The sequence below is a fragment of the Myotis nattereri genome (assembly GCF_964212035.1).
Source record: "Myotis nattereri genome assembly, chromosome: 19".
In the NCBI taxonomy this organism is placed as follows: domain Eukaryota; kingdom Metazoa; phylum Chordata; class Mammalia; order Chiroptera; family Vespertilionidae; genus Myotis; species Myotis nattereri.
The window spans coordinates 25,161,929-25,185,301 of NC_138095.1; the positions used below are offsets into that span (position 1 = coordinate 25,161,929).

Below are 23,373 nucleotides of genomic sequence, written 5' to 3' on the forward strand. Positions count from 1 at the left end.
TAGAAAAGAGACATAGATCTTTTTCTTTTTTTAAGTCATCTTGTTTGGAGATATCACTGAATCAGGACACTGCCGCAATTTCATATTTACTGTTCCTTTTTTTACCTTCTTCAAAGCATGATCCTAATAAGTAGTGTGTGTTGGGGGGGTCACACTGAGCCCATTCAGCCTGTTGAGAATATTACAGTTGACACTTACGTCTGCAGCTCCACTGCTGCATCCCTACCTAGTGCCTAAAAGTGCCTATCTCCCCAAAATATTTGTCACATAAGTGAATCTCCACCACAGTGGATTTAGGATAGGTGAAGGCATCTGTTCTTTTTGAACTTTCCTTGTTTCTATTTTCATTTATAGTTCACTTCAACAAGGGTTTTAGAAAAGCTGAAGTTTGGGCTCCTGTTCAGGGAGTAAAAGTCCAAGCCACAGTAGTTTTATTCAGCTGATAAATGCTTGGGTTTTGGTCACTGCTGCTGATTAAATCATCTTTCCATCATGGAATAATCTATCCAACATACCACAGAATCCTAGTTTGGGAAGGTTATGTCATCCCTCAGATATCCGAAAAGTTATTAGGCATAAATGAGGAAACTCCAAAGCTGAAAAAACTTGCCCAAATTAGTGACAGTTTTGTGAAGCTACTACTTAAAAGTTAACACTTTTGGCCCTGGCTCAGTTTGTTGGAGCATCGTCCTGTACACTAAAAAGTTGTAGGTTTGATCCCTGATTGGAGTGCATGCAGAAGGCAACCAATCCATGTTTCTCTCTCAGAATGATGTTTCCCCTTCCCTCTCCCTCTCTCTTAAATCAATAAAAACATATCCTCGGTGAGGATTAAAAAATAAAAGACCAATTTTAAACCTCTGAATTCTTTTACATCGCCTCTGTACTCAAGTTTGCTATGAATGTTTCTTAATACGTAGTGCATGTGTTCTTTTATGCAGAAAATTTAAAAATTCCTTTATAATTATTCAGTGTTGAACTCTTTTTAAATATATATATTATTGATTTTTTATAGAGAGAAAGGGAGAGGGATAGACAGTTAGAAACATCGATGAGAGAGAAACATCGATCAGCTGCCTCCTGCACACCCCCTACTGGGGATGTGCCCACAGCCAAGGTACATGCCCTTGACTGGAATCGAACCTGGGACCCTTCAATCCGCAGGCTGAAGCTCTATCCACTGAGCCAAACCGGTTAGGGCCAGTGTTGAACTCTTAATTATCCTGCATTTGGATGGGAGACAGGTCTATGCAAAATATATTCCAGTGTTCTTTTGAAGTTAAAATGTATCTGCTTAACTCCCCCCCCCCAAAAAAAATACTGCTTAACTCTCCCCCCTATTCCCCACTTCAACCCCCCACAACATTTTGTTTGGAATCTTTTATTATGGAAATGGTCTGAATTGGCATGCTTCTTTGCCCTTGTTGTAGCTCATATGGTAGGTGGCATACAGATGATCAATCATATAAGCTATTCCATTCTTGGCTCCTTAGGGCCCCCATGCCCTTCCTCTTAGTCATTATCTCATTCTCTTCCTTAAAGGGTTTTTGTGTTAGGTTCTCCTGTCTAATGCAGCTGCACAGTGATATCTGATATTATAGTATTTAATATTCAAGTCTATTAATTTTTACTTTTTAGGGTTTTCTCTTATAATAGTTGAAATCCTGTCCATAGTATAATATGTAACTGTAATAGTGTTTACCTTATTTCAGGTAATTTCAGATTTATTTTTTACCCCTTCAGAGATGAAACTTAACAGTGACCATAGTTAATCCCTGCCCCACCCCACTTCCCTGGCTATCTCTGTTCATCAATAGTTAATGTGTTTAAGACACTTGTGATTGGACACTTTAGGTTGCTTGGATTTAATATAACCACTTTATGTTTTACCTCTTCAAGTATACGAATATTCAGGGTCACCCAAACATAATTGCTCTTACTTTCTGAGGTATACATGCCATATCATGGGATACCTGCTGGAATCATGGGAAGGTAACTTGGAGCACCAGAGACATGGCCTTTATCTGGCAAATTGTCCTAAGAGGCATGGGCAGTTTTACATTTTTGTTGGAAATGTTTCACAATGACAGATGTTTGTGGCTTGGGATGACAGTTATTGAGAAGAAGAGTCATTGCAGTAGACCTGCCTGAACCTTTTTGTTGTATTGAATCAACCTGTTGTTTGTTCCACCTCTTGGAACTTTACACCTTTGGAAACTTCACACAAACACTTCTGTATTAATGGACTTCGCATATCTTTAACAGAATAAATTATCAAATAATTTCTAAGTACATATCAGGCGGTTCTTATAGTAGGTATAGTGATTCTTTGAATTAAATCAAGCACTATCAATTCATTCTTACCCCTAGACATGACCTGTCTGTTGAATTTAATGACATTTCCCCCCATATAACTGCTGGACATACATTTAAGCAGTTACTACTTTCACTTTGGTGTCTTCCTCTGCATTTTCACTATTGTTGAGTTATTGGGCTCTTAACAATTCATATCTGAACTACTAGTCCAAGAACATCCTATAGTATAAAGGAAAAAAACTTATAATGTGTATTTCAGTATTCAAATACTCAGCAAAAATTATACTCTAGTAAGAAAAGGACCTGGAGATTTACAAATCCCCCCAACTTTCCTGCCGTACTGTGCTGTACCTTGTTAAACAAGTTAATAAGACCAGTCTTGATTCTGGTATGGTCTGTATTTGAAGTTGTGTATTATGAATAGCTTTATTTCCTTTCTAATATAGTATGTGGTTAATATGGCATGAGTTACAAAATTTAAATTAAATTACTGGGAGCAAAAATACTACTTATAAAATGGTTAGAACACTTCATTATTGCATGGTTAGGTCTCCCTTTTATGGTTCTTACTCAGTTTAAAAAAATGTTTCTGGAGGTTAGGGGAATAATGTGCTGTACTGACAGACTCCTTCATTTTAGGATTTTGATACTTTGTCTTGTTCACATATGTGAATTCATGTCATGTAATCAAACAGCCCAAAGGGATGAGTTGTCTGCAAATACTGAGAGAGCCTTACAAAGGAATCAGGTTGATTAGTCTTTTATTCCTGTAAAGGTCAGATTGTTGCCTAGTTGTGACGGTAATTCTTTGTATTGAGACTATACCCCCAACCCCACCCCACCCCACCCCACCTCCCCTGACCAATTTTTGCTTACACATAAAAGATCCCTTGGTAGAAGCTAATTCTGTGTTAAAACACCTTAAACTCTCAAGTCTAAGCCTAGATCTCTTGTAGTCATATAGTTTTTTAAAGTACTTGTTCCTGTAGTGGCAAAGGTTTATCTGAGAAGCTATCAGAGTGATGCTTTATTGATCGAGGAAAACATTTAAATAGGAGTAGCTGTAGGTTCCTGGAAAGTTTTGTCTGTACGTATAGTTCTGCAGTTTCTAAAGGCATGCTGAGGCCTGATTGCGTCCATTTTGTGGACAATTAAGCATTCTAAAATCTGCAGTTGCCTAAATAGTCCACATTGTATCATTTTTAAAGATAATGTATTATCCTGGCATTCTACCTTGTAGAGAAAAGTCTTGTGGGCAGATCTAAGTGGTTTAACTTGATTCTTAGGATATTTTTCATAAAAATACTGGTTTTTCTTTTGCAGATTTTCTTGTGAGACCTTCTAGTAGAAAAAGTTCTTGGGAAAAGTTCTTGGTAAGTCTCCCCTCCCGCCAACTGTGCTGTTTTGAGGCAGGTAAAACGAATTTACAGATTAACTTGGGCATCTGTTTGTCCTTGTACACAGTATATACACAATTATTGAGATGAGCTCTTATATTTTCATTTTAATGGTAAGTCTTGAAACGTTTTTTCACTGGAACTCGAGCAAGGTTGCTTTTTTCATATGTAATTGTGCCACAATATAATATACTGTGCCTGGAAACTTGTATTTAAGTGGAGATTGAGTGAGGTGTAGCCCTGCTCTTTTTTTTTTTTAAATAGATGGTCCTCAACAACATGAAGTTCTTTTAAATTGAAACTTGGTTCTTATTTTGAATTTACTTAAATTGTTGTTATATATCTATATGAGAACCAAGGCCATGTTACTAGACTTAGTGGCACTAATTGGCTTTTTAAATAGAAAACAAGTTCTAAAAATTTGTTAGCTCTGTCTTCAGTGTGGATATTAATTCCAGTCCTATCCTTTTCATAGACCTGTGTGTATCTCTTACTGCCTAAGTCTTAATGACTGCCTCTTATTTCTGCCATCTGTTTAATCTAGGAAATTATAATCTAATGTTACTGAAAAGAGAAGTTGTTTTGGTTTTAAGTTTTTAGATCCAAATCATTTTCTTGTTCCAGAACCTTGAACATGGCATGTTAGGCTCTTCACAAGTGGGCTTTAAAAACATCTCCTTCATCAGTCATTGCACAAATGCACAAGGCTGAAGTGTGGATTAGCACACATGGGCACGTCGGCCTGCAGGTGTTAAAACTTCGGTAGAGCCTTGCCCATGTGACTCAGTGGTTAGAGCATCAGCCTGAGCACCAGAGACTCGTGGGTTTGATTCTCAGTCAAGGGTACTTACCTGAGTTGCAGGTTTGATCACTGGCTCTTGTGCGTGTGGGAGGCCATCAGTCAATTAATCGATGTGTTCTCTCGCATTGATGTTTCTCTCCCTCTCCCTCCCCCGCTCCTCTTCCTTTCCCTATCCCCCTTATCCCCCCCTTCCACTCTCTCTATAAAAATCAATGGAAAAAATATCCTCGGGTGAGGATTAATAACAACAAAAAACCTGATAAAGGTATTAGCACAGTTTATGTGAATTTTCAGATGAATATAGAATAAAGGGGCAATAACGCAATTTTGCCTACTAAGCCAGTTTGGTTCCCCACAGATAGGGAGATCCATTTTGAACTTACAGATAAAACATTTTATAATATTACAAGAGTATTGTTTTTGTACTTGCATGTTGGTTTAATTATTATTGCTTTACTATTTTCATCCAAAGCTTATAACATTTTTCATATTACTAACAACATTAGGAATATGAGCCCGTGCTACTTTTTTGCCCAAAATCCAGGAGGATTTTCACAAAGGCATATGGAGTTTGCATTTGACTAGTGAGAATTGGCTGGGTAATATTCTACATATTCTTGGCTGACTCTGGTCAGGTCTTTGGGTCTGTGTATATGTAGTTCCTTTAATTGGAGTATGGCCAACTGGGGAAAAATTGCTAATTTTGTCCCTCTCCTTCCCCCCATCTCCCTTTTTAAAGATCCAGGCATAAAGGAAAGAAAAGCTTTGCCATACACTGAAGAAGGGACGAGGATCTCTTCTCCTTATCTGGGCCTCCTGTCATGGTAAGTAAATAACAAGCAAATAAGAAGAAAATTGGAATTGAACTCTATCCTGATAAGTGAACATTAATACATCATAGTTACCCATTTTTGTTGTTGTAAGAAACCATTTCACTTTTCCTATCCCAGAACTCTGCTTGTCTCCTTTATTTTTTTGGTTTTCTTAATAGTAATAATTATAGAATATTCTAGTGTATTAAAGCCGTTTCATTTCTATTAGCTTTAATTCTGTGAGTTAAATATTGTCTCCCTTCAGTCAGGTAGTAAATGGAATCAAGACTAAAACTCATGATTCTTGGACTCTAGGTTTCTTCTTCCTTTATGAGGAAGCAAGATACGAAACTGTGTGTGAGTGTGTGTAGGAGATTTATGATATGGTCACATATTCTTTATGAACTTACCTATCTGGATAATAGCAATTCCCTACCTCCCCCATTTTATTTAAGGCAGTATTTTTATCCCAAAGAAGGTGGAGCAGCTCTGCATACCCCTGCCCACACCTTTGACTACAGAGAGCATGGATATTTATTGGACATTTCAATGACTTGTGGGCCATTTAGGACCCAGGCCATCTAGGCAGAAAAGATGCAGCAATGAGTCAGCCACATTTCTATCAACCCTGAGAATAGGTAAATAGAGCTTTAAGGCTTAAAAAAGAACAGTCCTCTGTAATATTGTCCTGCTTCTACCTTGTGATATTTCCTAGATGCAAACTGTTTCATGCTGGTGCACAAAAAAGGAATTGAAAAGGTCATATTAATTTCAAGCTTCATTAGGGACATGGATGGAAAGTACTTTTCAAAATTAAAAACGAACTAAAACAGAAAAACTAGTTGTGCAGAAATTCATATTAAAAGGAGGAGAGGTAACTGCTCTCATCTCAAGCTGGGCCCATTTCTTCTTAGTTTACGGGCATAACAATGTATCTTAGACCCAAACACAGATGAACTTTTAATGTTATTTTTCTAGATTATGTTTTATTGGTTTTCCCATAGATTTTAATGAGTTGATAAAGTGTTTTCCTAATATTTATATGGCATATATGCCAGTGCTAATGAATAGCAGATGAGCTTATTAAGGCAGCTCTGTTCTGTACTAAGGTGTCCTTCATTGTATTCCACATAGCTAGCAATAATGTGGCCTTCATCCTGGTGCTGCTGGGTCCCTGCTTTGATTGTACTATGGTGCCAGCAGTTATACCCACCAATTCTTTTTGCACTGTTAATACAAATGTCAATACAGTGAGAAAAGGCAAATAAATAATGTTTTAGTATTACTGTGAAGGGGATTTTGACCTCATAGAGCCCCTTGAAAGGGTCTCAGAATCTATAGACCACACTAGTTAGGGTATTGTGGTTTTAAGATTAGGAGGGCTCTTCAGTAAAACTTCAAGTTTTATTTATAGGTAAGATTTTGTTTCCCTCTTTAAGGAGGTAGAAAGAATTGTTGGAATTGTGATAAATAGCATATGCAGAAATGTCCGAACACTAATTAGTGATTATAATTATTAGTGCCGTCAGCTGAGCATGATATAGCTTTTGATTTTACAAAGTTTGCTGTGTAAATAAATTGCATCATAATTTATACTCAAGACTTTCCATTATATTGCTTTTCTCTCCTGTCTTCCTATACTGTAAAGATTCATAATGTAAAAGACTATATTTTAATACAAGTTATAATTAGTTCAAGTGCCATTTAGATTAGAATTTATTGCTGCTTTTTTTGAAATTGCCTTAATAGAAATAAATCTGTTCTGTAATATAAGACATATTAAACTAGGGATAGTATTTCACATATGCTTGCTGTTTGAGAAATTTGGTTCTTAAGCTTTGCATTTTTAAAAAACTTTCTATTATGGAAATTACACATATAACCAAAGTAAACACAATGGTATAGTGAACCCCCACTTACTCAGTTTCAACAATCATCCCTCATGGACAATCCTGTTTTCATTTATGCCCCATTCATTTCCTCCTTACCTTTCCCCTTCTAATTATTTTGAAACAAATTCCAGTTATCACATCATTTCATTCTTAAATAATTCAGAATGTATCTTTCAAAAATAAGAATTTAAGGTAATAAAAAAAGAACAAGACTATTATATCTTGTTTCTCTTACAGGTAATGTCCTAACAACTTATTACTGCTTAATATAAATGCTCTTAACCTCTTTGATTTTTTTTTTTTTATTAAGTTTTTTGTGTGCGTCAGTGTGTTTTCTAAGTAGAGGCGCCTAATATATATCAGACGGAACACTTTTGGGGATTAATATTTTTTTAAAAATATATTTTATTGATTTTTTACAGAGAGGAAGGGAGAGAGATAGAGAGTTAGAAACATCGAGAGAGAAACATCGACCAGCTGCCTCCTGCACACCTCCTACTGGGGATGTGCCCGCAACCAAGGCACATGCCCTTGACGGGAATCGAACCTGGGACCTTTCAGTTCACAGGCCGATGCTCTATCCACTGAGCAAACTGGTTAGGGCTGGGGATTAATATTTTTTTCTTGAGTTTTTTGCCTATTAACTTTGATCACCAGACTCCCATTGTAATTACACTATTAAAACATGGCAGAAAAACCAAATATGGGTGTCTGGGAGTTTTGAAATTATTTAAAGTTTTTTTTTTTTTTCTTCTTCTTCTTCAGGATGAAGAGACTCGGCACAGCCTTGAGTGCATCCAGGCCAATCAGATCTTTCCCAGGAAGCAGCTGATCCGGGAGGATGAGAATCTTCAGGTAATTACAGGCCACTTTTGATTGAAAAGTATTTAGCATCATAGTAATGTAGTGAGCTAATGGTTTGAAGTAATGTACTATATAATATATATCTTTCTTCCTAAGCCATGCACATAGTAGAAATGCAGCTGGAAAACATCTTTCCTTTTAGAAGACTTATTTCCTGAGAATTGACTGTTTGAGATGTTCATCTGTGTCATTCCTTCAGAAGTCTAGAATTTGAATAACTAGGTATATTCGAATTATGTGGACATAAGCCCAGTCCCTTACCCACTTATGTATTGTGTTCTAAGTTTGCGTAACAGAGGATGTTTCATCATCCATTTATCTGACCTGTGAAGGCTTTGATTTAGTGCTTCAGAACTTTGAAGGGTTTCTGCTTCCATTTTGAAGGTTCCTTTCCTTGAACTTCATGGAGAAAGCACAGAGTATGTGGGCCGTGCTGAGGATGCCGTCATTGCCCTTTCTAACTACAGACTTCATATCAAGTTCAAGGAGTCTCTTGTTAATGTAAGTGATTACCAACTAAAGTAGATGGAGAAGGAAAGTAAAAACACTGGTTCATGTTCTCAATGAGAGGAGTGTTATACAGGGTTAGGTGTGAAAACTCTATACTCTGCTTTTCTCTCAGCTTGGCACCCAGGTGACACTAGGTTAGCAAGCAGTTGTAATGCTTGATTTAAAATGATACCCGTAGTTGTCAGCTGAGGTGTCCATTGTTCAGTATTACTGAATTGATTTGCCCTAAGTAATGCTGTATCATTAAGTTTCATAAAGGTGATAAGGCTGTATAGACTTTCATTCTTCAACCTTTAATAGTTAACTACTGCCTCAGTTGAGATAATTTCCTGGATCCTGATGTCAAATGATGAGGTGTACTTTGAGCTCAGTGTAGACTATCATAGGATGAAATTAGTCTAATGGCTCCATAGTGGTGTAAGTATAAATGTTAAGTACAATGTTCAGTTGTTTAATGGACTATGTATTCCCGAAGAAAAGGAAGGCTCTCAATCCATAGAGTGCATTTATCCGTTTTACTTATGAGGGTACTCTGAGTGAACTGGTTCTTCAGTCACTGCCATTATTAATAGTTTTCAATTAATGTGCCTTTCACCACAAAGGCACAAAAATTTGTGTACTCCCACCAATGAATGCCTCCTTCTTTATTTGCCAGCATTGTGCCTTTCTGCACTTCGGTTCTAGCACAGAGAAGTGTATTAAGACATCATTCAGATCGTGTGTTTTGAGGATCATTTGGGATTCTTTGATATCTGTCACTTAAGTTTATTTTTTTCATTGATTCAAAAGTTACCCAACTTCTTCATCACATTCTCTTTTTTTTTTTTTTTTTTGGTCAAAAGACTCAAATAGCTGCCATTTTCTTTATAGTCGGCATTTATTATTTATGTAGTCTTTGTTATTATTCTTTGTAGTTAAGCGTTTATATCCAGGAACCATTGTGGCCTGAATTCCTTCTGGCTTCTAGATTTGGTCTGCTGTCATAGCTGTTACTTAAGATTTCTGTTCATCAGCTATTAATACACATTGGATTCATCAAGGAAAGAGGCATGCTGTGCTTTCATTCCATATTGCACTGTGTTCAGGAGGGTCCATTTGGAATGCATAGTTGTCATAGGAGGGGACAGGATAGAAACTTTTAAAATTCCAGCAACCAGAAATTCCCCACCAGTTACTGTGAAAGTAATGACAGTAATATAGTAGTCCCCCACCTTTTGCAGTTTTGCTTTCTGCAATTCCAGTTAGCCATGGTCAACTGTGGTCTGAAAAGACTAAATGGAAAATTCCAGAAATAAACAATTCATATGTTTTGCCTGGCTGGAGTGGCTCAGTTGGTTGAGCTTCGTCCTGTGCACCAAAAGGTTGATGGTTCGATTCCCAGTCAGGGCACATACCTGAGTTGCAGGTTCCATCCCCGGTCAGGGCATGTACAAATGTACAAAAGGCAACTGATATCTATCCCTCCCCTCCTCTCCCCTTCCTTTCCCTTCCTCTTCCTTCCCCTCCCCTCCCCCCTCCCTTCCCCCTTTCCTCTTCCCTCTCCCCTTTCCTCTTCTCTCTAAGCATGTCCTCGGGTAAAGATTAAAAACAACACAATTCATAAGGTTTTAGTTGCACACCATTCTGAGCAGTGTGATAAAATCTTATGCCACCCTAGATGGCCCCAGAGTGCAAGAGGAGTGATGCTGGCAATTGGGATATGCTAAAGAGAAGCCATAAAGTGCTTCCTTTAAGTGAAGAGGTATGTACAATAGTCCCCCCTTATCAATGGGGAATATATGCCAAGGTCCCCATTGGATGCCTGAAATTTTGAATAGCACTGAACCTGGTATATATGTACTGTGTTTTTCCTATTCATACATACTTATGATAAAGTTTAATTTATAAATTAGGCACAGTAAGAGATTAACAATAACTAATAATAAAATAGAACAATTATAACAATATATGGTAATAAATTGGGGCCATTATTAAGTTAAATAAGGGTTACTCGAATATGAGCACTGCAGTACTGCAACAGTTGATAACCAAGACAGCTACTAAGCGACTAATGGGCAGGTACCACACAGCATGGAGTTGCTGGAGAGAGGGCAACTCGCGTCCTGGGTGGGATGGAACAGGATAGCACAAGATTTCATTACAGTACTCAGAATGGCATGTGATTGAAAACTTACGAATTATTTCTATAATTTTTCATTTCATATTTTTGGACCACGGTCGACCCATGGGTAACTGATTTCACAGAAAGCAAAACTGCCAATAAGGAGGGGGCAGAAACTACTGTGCATGTAGGAAAAAGTCACAGTGTACATAGGGTTCGGTTCTGTCTACAGATTCAGGTATCCAGTGGGGTGTTTGAGAACATATCCCCCACAGATAAGGGGGACTACTGTAGTAAGTAGAATTGTTCAATTTAATCTTGTGTTAAATGGCTGGAATCAATGAAATTCTACTTAAATTGCATGTGGGGATGATACAGTTGCATATCATTGCGTTTTTCCGTTCAGTCCCCTATTTCTCAGGTTGTTGGTTTATGGCCAAGTATTTTAGGGACTATTTTTAGATCTATTCTGGAATAGGGTCTATTGGAGAGAGAGCATGGATTTGATCATGTCGTTCACCAGCCTCAAGCCTTTCAGTATTTCTTTATTGCTTTTAAGATGGAATTACTTAGCATGATCTCAGGGTATTTGGTACTTGGTCCCTGCCAGCTTTTCTGTTTCCATCTTTTCTCCCTTCTCCCCTTGGTGTTAATAAAACGGTATATCCTCCTTGGACTATTCAGCCATAATCTCACACTCCGAGTTCTCTCTCTTCTCTCCTGCTCAGGGAACTCTTTTTCATCTTTCAAAACCCAAATCTGGTGATAACTTCTGTGATGTCTTTCTCAGTCCCAGTTCCTCCCTGGCAGTTTATTACAGTCCTGGCTGCTCTTCTGTATCTTGACCACACCTTTACAACATTTACCGGATATGCTGAAGTTTTTTGGTTATTCATCTTTGTGTCTTCAGCATCTAGTATATCTCCTGGTACCATGATATTCAGTAAATATAGTAGTGGGCAAAAGTAGGTTTACAAATAAATAAGTAATAATATAATAATAAACTGTTCTGTGTACTGAAAATTGTAAACCTACTTTGCCCACCCCTGTATTATGTGAATTAAAGTTAATATGGGCTTGAAATGGCTATTAGACCATTTTAAAATCCTTTGTAGATTTAAAGCTCATTTTAAAACAACATATCTGTGTGATAGGCCCATGTCAGTGTCTCTAAGGGTAGCTGTATAAGTGGGTTGTTTATTGTAAATGTTGGTCCCTCTTTGTGACTGAAAGATATGCTTAAGAAATTTACCAATGTACATACTTTTGACATATTTTCTCACCTAAAAGTGTTTTCTCAGATAGCATTGTAACCCTCTAGGCATAGAGCCTGCATGTGACTTAGAAAGTCCAGTATAATGGCTGTCTAGAAAAATGATTGTGCAGAATTATTTTGGTATTGCAGTGACTTTAAATATTTCAGATAGAAGGAGACTGTGACTTCTCCATACAAATAAATTACTTGCATCACAGCTAGTGCTAAGGTTCCTAAAACCTGTCATTACTCCAAGGAACAGTGGCTCCTCCTGCAGGTGCTGGATGGAGACTAGAGAGTTGGTGGGGTTGCCGCTCCCTCCCTCCTTTTCTTTCTCCCTCAGCAGATAAATATTTCAATAAAGTAAGTGAGAGCAACAGACTCCCTTTGAAGGATATTCAAACACATTTCAACCGTCAAAGCCCAAAATGTGCCAGTATATATTGTGGCAGGCCCCAGTTTGCATCATTTTGTATGTTTTTAAATCAATATATTTAGTACTTTAGAAAATAATTTACACTCAGGTTTTAAATAGCAGCCTCATATTATATATTCTTAAAAAGTTTTTTTTTTTTTAAAAATTAGTATACAAGATTACATATATTACAGCTGTACAACATTATAATTTGATATTTGTATATACCACACCATTGTAAATCTAGTTACTATTCATCACATATATTCTTTCAATTTTACACATTGAGTGAAAGTCTGTAGACTTAGATGCCAAAAGTATTGTGTACTGTAATTCACACACAGTCACTGGATATCAAGTTTTAAATTTCTAGGGTAAAGAACCTCGGTAGTAGAGTTCATTGGTAGCATTTAAAGTATGAATTGCCCCATTCTGTGCTTTGCCCAAACCATATTTTTACTTATGTACAAATATATTTCTTTGATGCTCAGCTAATTTATAAACAAAAAAGTACTCAAGTGGAATTCATGAAAGTCTAAAACAATTTTTGTGTAATTCAATAGACTGCCTCTCAATCTACTGCTTCTGAAGTCCCAGTAAGTAGCATGAGAAACCTAGGCGATTTTTGCACATGTGCCTGAAGCAAATTGGTTTTGAATGTCAGATGCTCACCTTGCAAGTCAGCAAAATGTGTCCATTCTGCATGAGTCCCTTCCCTCTTACTAGACAATGTTCTAGTGGTACCCTATAATGAGAACAATTTGTGGGGTGAGGAAAAAGCCCCACAGCTTATACATGAGCTCATGGAATTGTGACCTTCAAAAAATGAAAACTAAATTTCAACTAGAAATTTTTTTGGAAAATCAACATCAGTATCTAAAAGGACATTAGAATTTCTGTTTCTAGGATGTCCTGTTAATGCTTCTGAGGAAAAAGGTGGAAGTGTAGCAGCTGGAAACACCTTTCTTAGCATTTTTTTCACATTTTCAATTGTCTGACTGTAGTACATCAAAAATCTTTCTTCTCCAAACATGAAGAAGAGGTTATTATTAACACTGAATACAATTTGGCCTTAGCATTCATATGTCAGCAGAGGCATCTGGCACCAGTGCTGGAAGAGTAGCTTATGAATATCAAAGGAGAGTAATAAAAAGTTTATGTCTTTAGCCTGTGACAGTCTTCTTTTTAGGACTGGTTTTTAAAGGATAAGATTTAGTGCCCAGATATTCCAGTTTATTACAGATTTTAGGTTTAGAATCATAGCTTTATTTTCACTTAGTTACTATCATTTTTACTTCAAATGTACATACAAGATTAGTACTTCCCATTCAGGCTATAGAGGGGGCATTTGTTTTTAAAAGGTAGGAATTATCCTGCTTTTCAGTTCTGGTGCTCAAACAGTACACGTGTGCATGTGAGTGCGCACACATCCCCGAATGGGACGGTACTGGGGGGCTTCAGTACCTGTGCATGTCTGTTAAGTCTTTAATTGCTGCTCTTCTGCTTTGGATTGATGCTCTTATGAGTTTTGGTGTTCATGATGTAACTTTTGGCCTTTTGAGAAATCGATTAACAGCACTTTGTGTGTTTGATGCATTGTTTTGAGCATGAGTTTCGTGAAATTCATAAGAGGAAGAGCACTGTAAAGGGAGATAGAATTACCAAGCTAGACGATAGAGGAAAAAATAACAAAAAAAAAAATTAATTCCTCTAAAACATTTGAATCAGTGAGCTAGAGAGGATTTGAATGTGACTTTAGATTTCTGACTACTCTTCCATGGGTAAAATTACCTCTAAGGAATCTTGGTTTAGATTCTGTTTTCCTCTTGAAGACCCCTGAGGGAGAGGCCTTAATTGAGAAAGAAGAAACAAAAGTAGAGCACATACAGAAGTGATGTGCAGTCTTAAAGGAAGAAACACATCATATACATAACGAAAGGAGCCTGGCCTGGAGGACTGTCATGGATTACTGTCCTGAGTTGGTCACTAGCTTATAGTGCAGCGGCGAACCTTCCTAGGCTGTAAAATGGTCTGGCTCTTGAATCTGTAATTGTTTGCCTATGAGATTGGTTGTTGGGTATGTTTAGTTACAGAAATGGTAAGAGATCCTCTTCATATGTGAGGAAAGTTGAAAAAGCTAAAGCGATGGTGTGGGCCTTAAAAAATGCAGAGAAACTTAGTATGTTTTGGTTGGAGAAATGAAGAGGAAAAGAAGGCCAGTTCTACCTTTTTAGAAGAGGAAGCACTCTGTGGAAGGAACAGTGAAGACGGGAATATTGAGGTAGAAGTAGAAGAAAAAAGGAAGATGTTCATTGATATAAAATCAGGTATTTTTCTTCTGTATGTTCCTGTTCCTGCTGCATATTAAACTTCAGTGCATGTAACAATCTGCATGAGTCTTGAAATCTGCTGTTTCATAGATCTACGACTTGAGTACGTGTGGTATACACTGGTGTTTCTAGTATCTGCATATTAGCAACCAACATCTTTGTTCTTTAAATTTGTCATGTTAAAATACATGAACATTTGTATGTCAAATGCATTTTAGGGAGCACATTTTTTACATGCTCTGACATGTTTCATTAGTTTTATTCTGGAAGTCTGGGCATAGGCCCTTGTGCTCTGGTCCAGTAGGAGGGATATAAAACTTACCTGTTCGTTGTAGCTAAGTAGCACAGGCTGGTGTCCACTCTCTCCAGCAACTGCTAAGAGCATTAATTGGTTTAATCTAAGGGGCCCTGGGGTCCAGGTAACTGCTGAGATCGCAGCCTCTGCACTTGGATGTGTAAAGCTCACTCACTGAACCGCAGGCTCTTCTCATTCCCTTCCCATTCCCTGTACCTGGAATTCCTAAGTTGTGACCATCTGAGGTTCAGAAAGTAGAGACTAGTGGCATATAGGAAGGGGGGAAGCTCATCTAAGGAAGTCTGGAAGCAGGCAAAATTTTAGTTGGTAAAATTTTCGAAGATTGAGATTAGAACTCAGGCCTCTTCATGATCTCACTTACATTTGGAATCTAATGAACAAAATAAACGAACAAAATAGATCCAGAGACATTGAAGCATGCAACAGACTAACCGATTTCAGAGGGAAGGGGGTGTATTTCAGAGAGCAGGTGTTGGGAAGAGATTAACCAAAGAATTTATATGCATATATGCATAACCCATGGACAGACAGACAATAGTGTGGTGAAGACCTGGGGGAGCGGGATAGAGGTGTCAATGTGGGGGGAAAAGAGGGGATATCTTTAATATTTGAAATAACTCAGGCCTCTTAATTGTCAGTCTTGCAGCCACTTTTGTTTTTCTTTTGGGGCTGAGGGGGCTTTTCAAGCAGTCAAGGGAACCTGGGGGGCAGGTAACTGCTGAGATTGCAGCCTCTCCACTTGAATTTGTAAAGCTCACTCACTGCAAAGGGAGGAGGGAGGAGGTTACCTAAAGAAAGGAAAACAATACGAGAGTCTGTTACCGAGTACTGTCCTGAGAATGAATCAGAGTTCTCCTCTTAATCTCATATTCCTCCTTCGCAGTTTATTCTTACTAATACATTGTTACTATTGTTTTCCTTCTTAGATGTACAGGTCTTGAGAGAATTTTTAGCTGTATCAGCTCCAGTTTCTCACAGCACCTTGGGGTTAAGGACTTAAAAAACCGAGGGCCAGTGCTGCTTTTTTTCTCAGAACACAGGCAAGATTTCATAGCCTTTCTTTTACTGCCAGTCCTATTACAAGTGTAAGCAAAATTTGCAGATTATAGACTTAGAACTAAGCAAGAAGGCCCTGGTCTTGAGTAGATACTCCCAGCCAGTATCTGAATATTATTATTTTGCTTTGTTCTTTTCTTTTTTTTAATCCCTGCCCCGGTTTCTGTTTCTTGGTCCTAGACGTCCAGCATGGGGCTTTTTTTGGATCCCCACATCCTTGTTCTAAGAGTTCTCTGCTGACTTTGGCAACTGCATGGTAGGACAAGGTTTCCGAAAAGGCTCAGCTAACATGAGAGCCACCTTGTGCAGCCAGCATTCCCTTGTTTCTGTCTGTGTTGGAGAAGACTGCTTCCCTCGTCTATGCTAAACACAAATTGTTTGAAGGCTACTTGCAACTCCCATGGCCATATTTTGGCTAGCATGATACAGTGTCAGAAGCAGTGGTCTAACCTTTTCCAAGGAGCAGGAGTATCCACTAGGCTTTATCAGGCTTTCTTTAGAAGTTTTGAAAATTGCTATTTGAAGCCAGGATTGAGTCAGGATGAGTGGAGGGAGAGGGGGAGGAGTCTCATGTCAACTTGAGGATTTGTCACCCTGTTTATATGCTTTCCCATCCTGTCTCCCTTCTTTTGCTTTTTATTGTTGTATTTACTCCTGTGTTCATTCAGTAGAGTCTGCTGACCTGATTGGCAGGAAGAAAATCATTCTAACTTGCTCATATCTCAAGTCCCACTTGGCAACAGGGCTCCTCAACTGGTCTTTTAAAACAAATTAGACCTCGCTAGTTTTAGGACCTTTGCCCACTGTGTGGTCTGCTCCTTCCTCCTTGATAGCTATAAGCCTATTTTACTGAGCAGAAAGCCTGGCCAGCATCTACTGCCCTGTGTCTTTTCTTTGCAACCTGCAGGCAGTTTAGACTTGTCTTTTTCAGGATGCTTCTTTGCTGACTGACACAAAGCCACAGGCTCACTTTATGATTTGGGGCAAAGGACAAGTGTAGTCCCACCAGCACTTTGATCTACAGTTCTTTTCTGTAAACAAGACAGGATTACTATTATGGTTCCCTTCAGCTTCTGTGTCATTACAAATCACAGCTGGCTATAGCTTCTCAAGAAGTACTGAGTGTTGAGCTTGTGAGTTTGTTGCTTGCGAGATGACATATTTCCCCATTCTTCCAGAGGTGGTGTCTCCTCTTCCTGACTTGTGTTTTTGATTTAGAGATAGAGAAGGGGAAACCCTAATTCACCCAGTAGTAAAGCACGTGAGTACTAGTGAGCCAGATAAGTGTGCGGTTCTGTTTGCTCCTTTCCCTGGGGAGCTTTCTGTTCACTCTTGTTGGACACATTGAAGAGCTGCAGGGTCGGTCCGTGCCTTTTTTACTAAGGGGACTTTATCTCTTTTAATTGCAGGTTCCATTACAGCTTATAGAAAGTGTTGAATGCCGAGATATATTTCAGCTTCATTTGACTTGCAAAGATTGCAAAGTTATCAGGTATGTGGCGTGTTTATGCTGCTGTTTATTGTGGAAAAGACGTTTTAGAGAATGGATTTATGGTTTGTTAACAGAAAAAGAGCTTTTGAGGATCAGCCTTGTGGGAATGTTTTTGAGTAGTTACTATCTGAAATATTTTAGGTTACTTTGCTATTTGAAAGGTATTTTTAAACTTATTGGGAAATATTTTCAAATTTACAAAAAATGCAAAAATAAAAATAGTACAAAGAACACCTGTATCGTTAACATTTTACCCCATTTGCTCTATCGTTTGCAGGGGCTGTGTGTGTGTGTGTGTGTGTGTGTGTGTGTGAGATATATATTCTTTACTGAACAATTTGAAAGTAAGTTAATATAATCATGGCTCTTCACCTTGAAATACTTTCATGTGCTTTCCTAAGAATAGGGATTTTTTTTTTATATAACCACAGTATCATTATCAACTTCACTATTTTACACTTATAATACGTTTATCCAATCTACAATTCGTATTCCAAATTTGTTAGTTGACATAATGCCCTTTACAGCATTGCCCCTACCCCACCTAGCTCGGAACAGGATCCAGTCAAGGTCAGGTACTACATTTAGCTGGCATGATTCTATAGCCTTCTTTAACCTGGAATGTTTCTCACTAGCTTTGTCTTTATGGCATTTTTTTTTCTTTATGACATTTTGAAGAATACTGTCTTTTAATAGACTGTTTCTTATTTTGTCTGTCCAGTGTTTCCTCATGATTAAATTGAGGTTGTACATTCTCAGCTGTTACACTATACCCATGAGGTTGTGTCCTTTTCAGGGTATTGTATTACGTCTGGAGGCAAACAGTATCCAGCTGTCCCTTATTGGTGATGTTAATTTTGATCTCTCTATTAAGGTGTCACCATAATTTCTAAACTTTCTCCCTTGCAACTAATGAATAGTCTATGGGAGGCACTGTAAGACAATGCAGATTCTGGTTTCTCACCAAATTTCTCCAAAGATTTAGCATCCAGTAATGTTTTTATCTGATCTAATCTTTACTGTAATGGTTGCAAAATGATGCCTGAAATACCTTTTTAAATTTAGTAGCTCTGCACGTTTTAAATTCCCCAAGTTTTTTTTTTTTTTTTTAATATATTTTATTGATTTTTTACAGAGAGGAAGGGAGAGAGATAGAGAGTTAGAAACATCGATGAGAGAGAAACATCGATCAGCTGCCTCCTGCACATCTCCCACTGGGGATATGCCCGCAACCCAGGTACATGCCCTTGACCGGAATCGAACCTGGGACCTTTCAGTCTGCAGGCCGACGCTCTATCCCCTGAGCCAAACCGGTTTCGGCAATTCCCCAAGTTTTTACTTTTTCTCTTTGACCTGTTCTGGAGTGCCAGTAAACATTGTGTGCTGGCATGTTGATGAGCCACATTGATTGGGACAAGGGAGAGGTTTAATTGACCTTTTTGGTTTTAAGGTAAATATGTATAGTTGCTTTTTACCCATTGAGATTTGGCTTGCTTTTGATAGATACTGGCTATAACTCACAGTTTAAAAAGATTGCTTATTAGTTGCTCGATTTTAAACACTGCATCTGAAAAGGTAAAGTATGTTTACACTAATTATTTTAACCTTAGTTATATATTCTGAAAGTTGCAATTGATAATAAAATTTTGTTTCCTACATGGTAATAGCTGAATACTGTAATGTAATTTATCTTATTTTGGATATAAAGTTGCTGATTTATTCTAATTGCTAAACAGACAAATTTTGAAATTATTCCCTAAGTGGCAAAAAGTATGGCTGTGATTTGAGCTCAGCCTAACATATCATAACAAAACAAAGGGACTTCTCTAAACATATTTCTTGGGAGGGACAACTATAAAGCTTTGATGGAAGAAATAGAATGAAATTCCACTCATGGAAGAGAATAACTGCCATTTTACTTTAATAATTGACAATCAGTCTCAGAAGAGATTTCATTAGTCTAACAACATAAGTTTCCCATATGTCCAGTTTTCTTCTTTTTGACATTTTACACCATTGGCTAAAATTTGTTGGCCTATTTTTATTATAAATGATAAACATGTGAATGACCACGTCTAACGTTTTTTTGACTGTAGTTATCACCTCATCATGAGTAGGCACTCTTAAAATGTGGCTTTTCTTAGGTTTTATTGTTATCTGTCTTCTGATTACATCTGTACTTGTTTCGCTTTACAAAGGTGTCAGTTTTCAACTTTTGAGCAATGTCAAGAGTGGCTTAAGAGACTGAACAATGCAATCCGACCACCTGCTAAAATAGAAGATCTCTTCTCATTTGCGTATCATGCTTGGTGCATGGAGGTGTATGCCAGTGAAAAAGAGCAACATGGAGACCTGTGCAGACCAGGTAGGCCTTTCTAAAATATGCCAATAGTGGCTTTACGAACTGCTACTGAGGTACCCTAACATGAAATGGGACCCCTAAGCACTCATATAGTCAGTCAGTGTATATTTTATGCAACACTTAGCATGTGCCCATCATTCTTACAAGCTGAGTAGAACATGTTTCCTGCCTTTCGGGGGAAGGAAAGAACACAAGATTTGGCATCACAATCTACTGGGCTTAAAAACCAACTGTAAAGTCAGATTTGATGGGTGATCTGGGAGCCTAGTAGAAAGGAGCCATGAGGATTGTATACAGGTCTGGGAAGACTTCACGTTAGTAGTGGCTTTTGAGTAGGCTTTGAAGGTCGGGTGAGAGTTCATTGATTAGAGAATGGGGAAAAGAATGATAGAGCAAGTAGCATGAGTAAAGGTACAGAAGTGTGAGGTTAGGCCATGTAATAGTGGAATATAAAAAGGTCTTTCACTGTCTTTGAATTTTCAAGCCGTAGGTTACTGTTGTCACCCCTTTCATCCCAAGATGATGAAACAGAGGTTCAGAGGCCAGGTGACCAGAGAAGCCGAGTCTGTGCCGAAACCCAGACTTCCTGACTCCTCATTCAATCTTTGTCGCATTTACTATCTTTCTCCTCAGAAATGGCTTTGACTAATAAGTTCATGTTATTTCTCCGTATAGTTGTCTGTGAACTTTATGTTGCTATAAATAAACTTTTCTGGTCCAACATGAAGTCTTTACTGTATCCAGTTTGGGAGCAAAGTCTTGAATTCCTAAGTGGTACAGAGTTGTGAGCTTTCTTCCAATAAAGTTTACTCTTGGGATTTTTTTTTTTCTTTAAACCTCAGTTTTTAATCCTGAATCTTCAGTCTTAACAATTCTGCCCTGGCTCATTTTAAACATTTGAGGCTAATCTAGCTATGTGCATTGTTTTGTTTTTGATCCATTCACTGGTTGAAGTTTTTGGTTTATATTCTTGTTTAAATAAAATGTAATAACACACATAAGTATCATCTTATTTTTAAAGATGCTTTGATTTTTTGTTTGGCCCTTATGATCTGATCAAACAGGCAGGATAGGCTGGTATTTTTGTTTTGGGAGCTAAAGATGAAACTCAGACAATAGCAAGAGACTCAGTCAGTAGCAAGAGACCACACCAGCCTTGGAGGTTATGAGAATGTGCTTTTAAACGGTCTCACTTCACTCCCTCATCCACTGCATCCCTCTTTTTCTGTCCTTCTTTATTGAGATACCATTGTATTTTTTTGTTTTGTTTTGTTTTTTTGTTTCTGGTTCTTTTCAAGTTTTTGTTAAAGGTAAAGTTTATACATAATGAAATGCACAAATCTTATGTGTACATTTAAGACTCTTAACTCCAAAGGCATTCCCCTAGTTTTGGATTGGCAGCATTTAGTTAACAAACCTAGCTTTCTCCTTCCTGAAACTGAAATTTTCTCATATTTTTAGATGATTTCTTATTCCCTTGATAATTTTATTCTTTTGGACTTGAGCCAACTCTTAGTCCATTCCTAAGATACGCCAGGTCAGAACGTCACTGTAGTCTTTTAATGATGGATGGCTTTGTCCTGAGCTGGGATGTCTTTGGTCCTCAGGTCCTTCCTTTCTGATGTTATTTCGTGTTCTTTGACCACCAGTCCTTACAGATGTCCATGGTGTCCTCTGTCTTTCATGGATTTGTGATGGATAGAGGCATTTGGTGGGTAAAGTACTAGACTTAGAAATTAGATATCAAACTGATTAAATTCGTACTCTTTAATTAAAAAAAAATACTGGGTAAGCCATTTTTATCCTCTCTGTACTTCAGTTTCCTTTGTTCTTCAAACTGGGAATTTCTTGTTCTTCCTGCCCAAGCTGTTCTGGGTACCCTGAAGATCAAATTGGTTATGCTAGAGCTCAATTCAGTAAATGTTTGTGTATCTCCTATGTGCCATGCTTGTAAAAACATTTTGGAAATTATGAATATACAAGGTGATGTGGTGCTGTTGTAACTAACTGTTTTGAACTTCTCTATAAGTAAAAGGTTGTATTTTGTTTCTTCCCAGTATATACAGTGCACATGGAAGTTATAACCATTGAACTACACTGGCCAGGGCCCGTTTAGTATTCTTGATGGTCGCTGTTGCATGCAATTTGTAGACAAATGGCACCCCAATTCAGATAGCTTTTTTCCTATTTGGAAGTCCATATCACTTCCAAAATAATAGATTCAGCTGATTATTTCTTCCTGCATTTCTGAGCCTGGTCTTTTTATAGCTTTCCTTCAGGAAACATATAATGCCTAGTTTAGTTTAAGCTCAAGAAAAGCAATTTAAATAGGAAGTAGTTTTATAGAATTTTCTTCAAGTAATTGCTGTTTCCTATTTTGAAGCTTTTCTCCCAGGGAGAGCAAAGCTTTATACTTTGATCATCAAAGCAGTCCTGTGCTTCTTTTGTGCTTTTATTATTGTAGGCTCTCCTGCTTAATGATTTTTTAATAAAATTACTGCCTTAGGACTCTGAGTTTTAAAGGACGAAAGTTATTTCAGATTTAATGACTTTTATATTCAGTTCATTAATGCCTTTGTTTCTCACTGTCTTAAGGAAGAGAAAGCCAAATGCAGCGGGGCATGTGCAGATGGGTCACACATGTTTGGGTGGACATTCTTACAAATGCTCAGCACTTTACTTGGTAGTATGGTGTTTCCTGAGATTCCTGAGGTCTGGCAGTTATAGTTCTGTTTTCTTTTATCTGTAATTCTTTATAAGGCTCTGAAAATTGAATGATTTTTCTTATTTTATTTGGTGGCTTGAACTGATCTGAAACTATTTGTTGCTTTATTTATCTCAGTATGAATTATGCATTTCATTGTAGAAATACTAATGTTTGATTAAGTAGACCTTGTTTAGAGTGTTAATATTATAATATATGTGCCATTTTAAAATCCAGAAATTTTTCAAGTTCTGAAATCTGGCCCAAAGGGTTTTTTTCTTTCTTTTTTGTTTTTTAATGTTTTTATTAATTTCAGAGAGAGGAAGGGAGAGGGAGAGATAGAAACATCAATGATGAGAGATAATCATTGATCAGCTGCCTCCCACACACCCCCTACTTGGGATTGAGCCTGCAACCCGGGCAGGCTCAATAGGAATAGAGCTGTGGCCTCCTGGTTCAGGGGTTGATACTCAACCACTGAGCCACACTGGCCAGGCCTGGCCCAAAGGGTTTTTGATGAGTTGTAGATCTATGTTACTATTTTTGGTGAACTGTTGATGTCATTTCTTATGTATACCATCTCTCTGAGTGTGGAAGTAGGTAAGCAGCCAGAATAATAAGAACATGGGTTTTGGGACCAGACGGGCCTGCCATAATAACCTCTCTGTTTCCATGTTGTCATCTGTAAAATGACCTCAGCGATAACTATCCTCAGACTTGATAGTAGTGATTAGATGAGATAACTTACT

The 23,373-nt window shown here is 37.8% G+C and overlaps 1 protein-coding gene across 1 annotated transcript in view; it reads left to right on the top strand.

Moving 5' to 3' along the window:
* Positions 1–23,373, top strand: part of MTMR3 (myotubularin related protein 3) — a 78,862-nt gene that overhangs the window by 29,388 nt on the left and 26,101 nt on the right. The window contains exons 2-7 of the mRNA XM_081113672.1: positions 3,640–3,689; positions 5,255–5,339; positions 7,985–8,074; positions 8,468–8,584; positions 17,476–17,558; positions 19,757–19,923. Of these exons, the coding sequence (XP_080969798.1) occupies positions 5,337–5,339; positions 7,985–8,074; positions 8,468–8,584; positions 17,476–17,558; positions 19,757–19,923 (460 nt within the window). The 5' untranslated portion in view covers positions 3,640–3,689; positions 5,255–5,336. The remainder of the gene's footprint in view (positions 1–3,639; positions 3,690–5,254; positions 5,340–7,984; positions 8,075–8,467; positions 8,585–17,475; positions 17,559–19,756; positions 19,924–23,373) is intronic.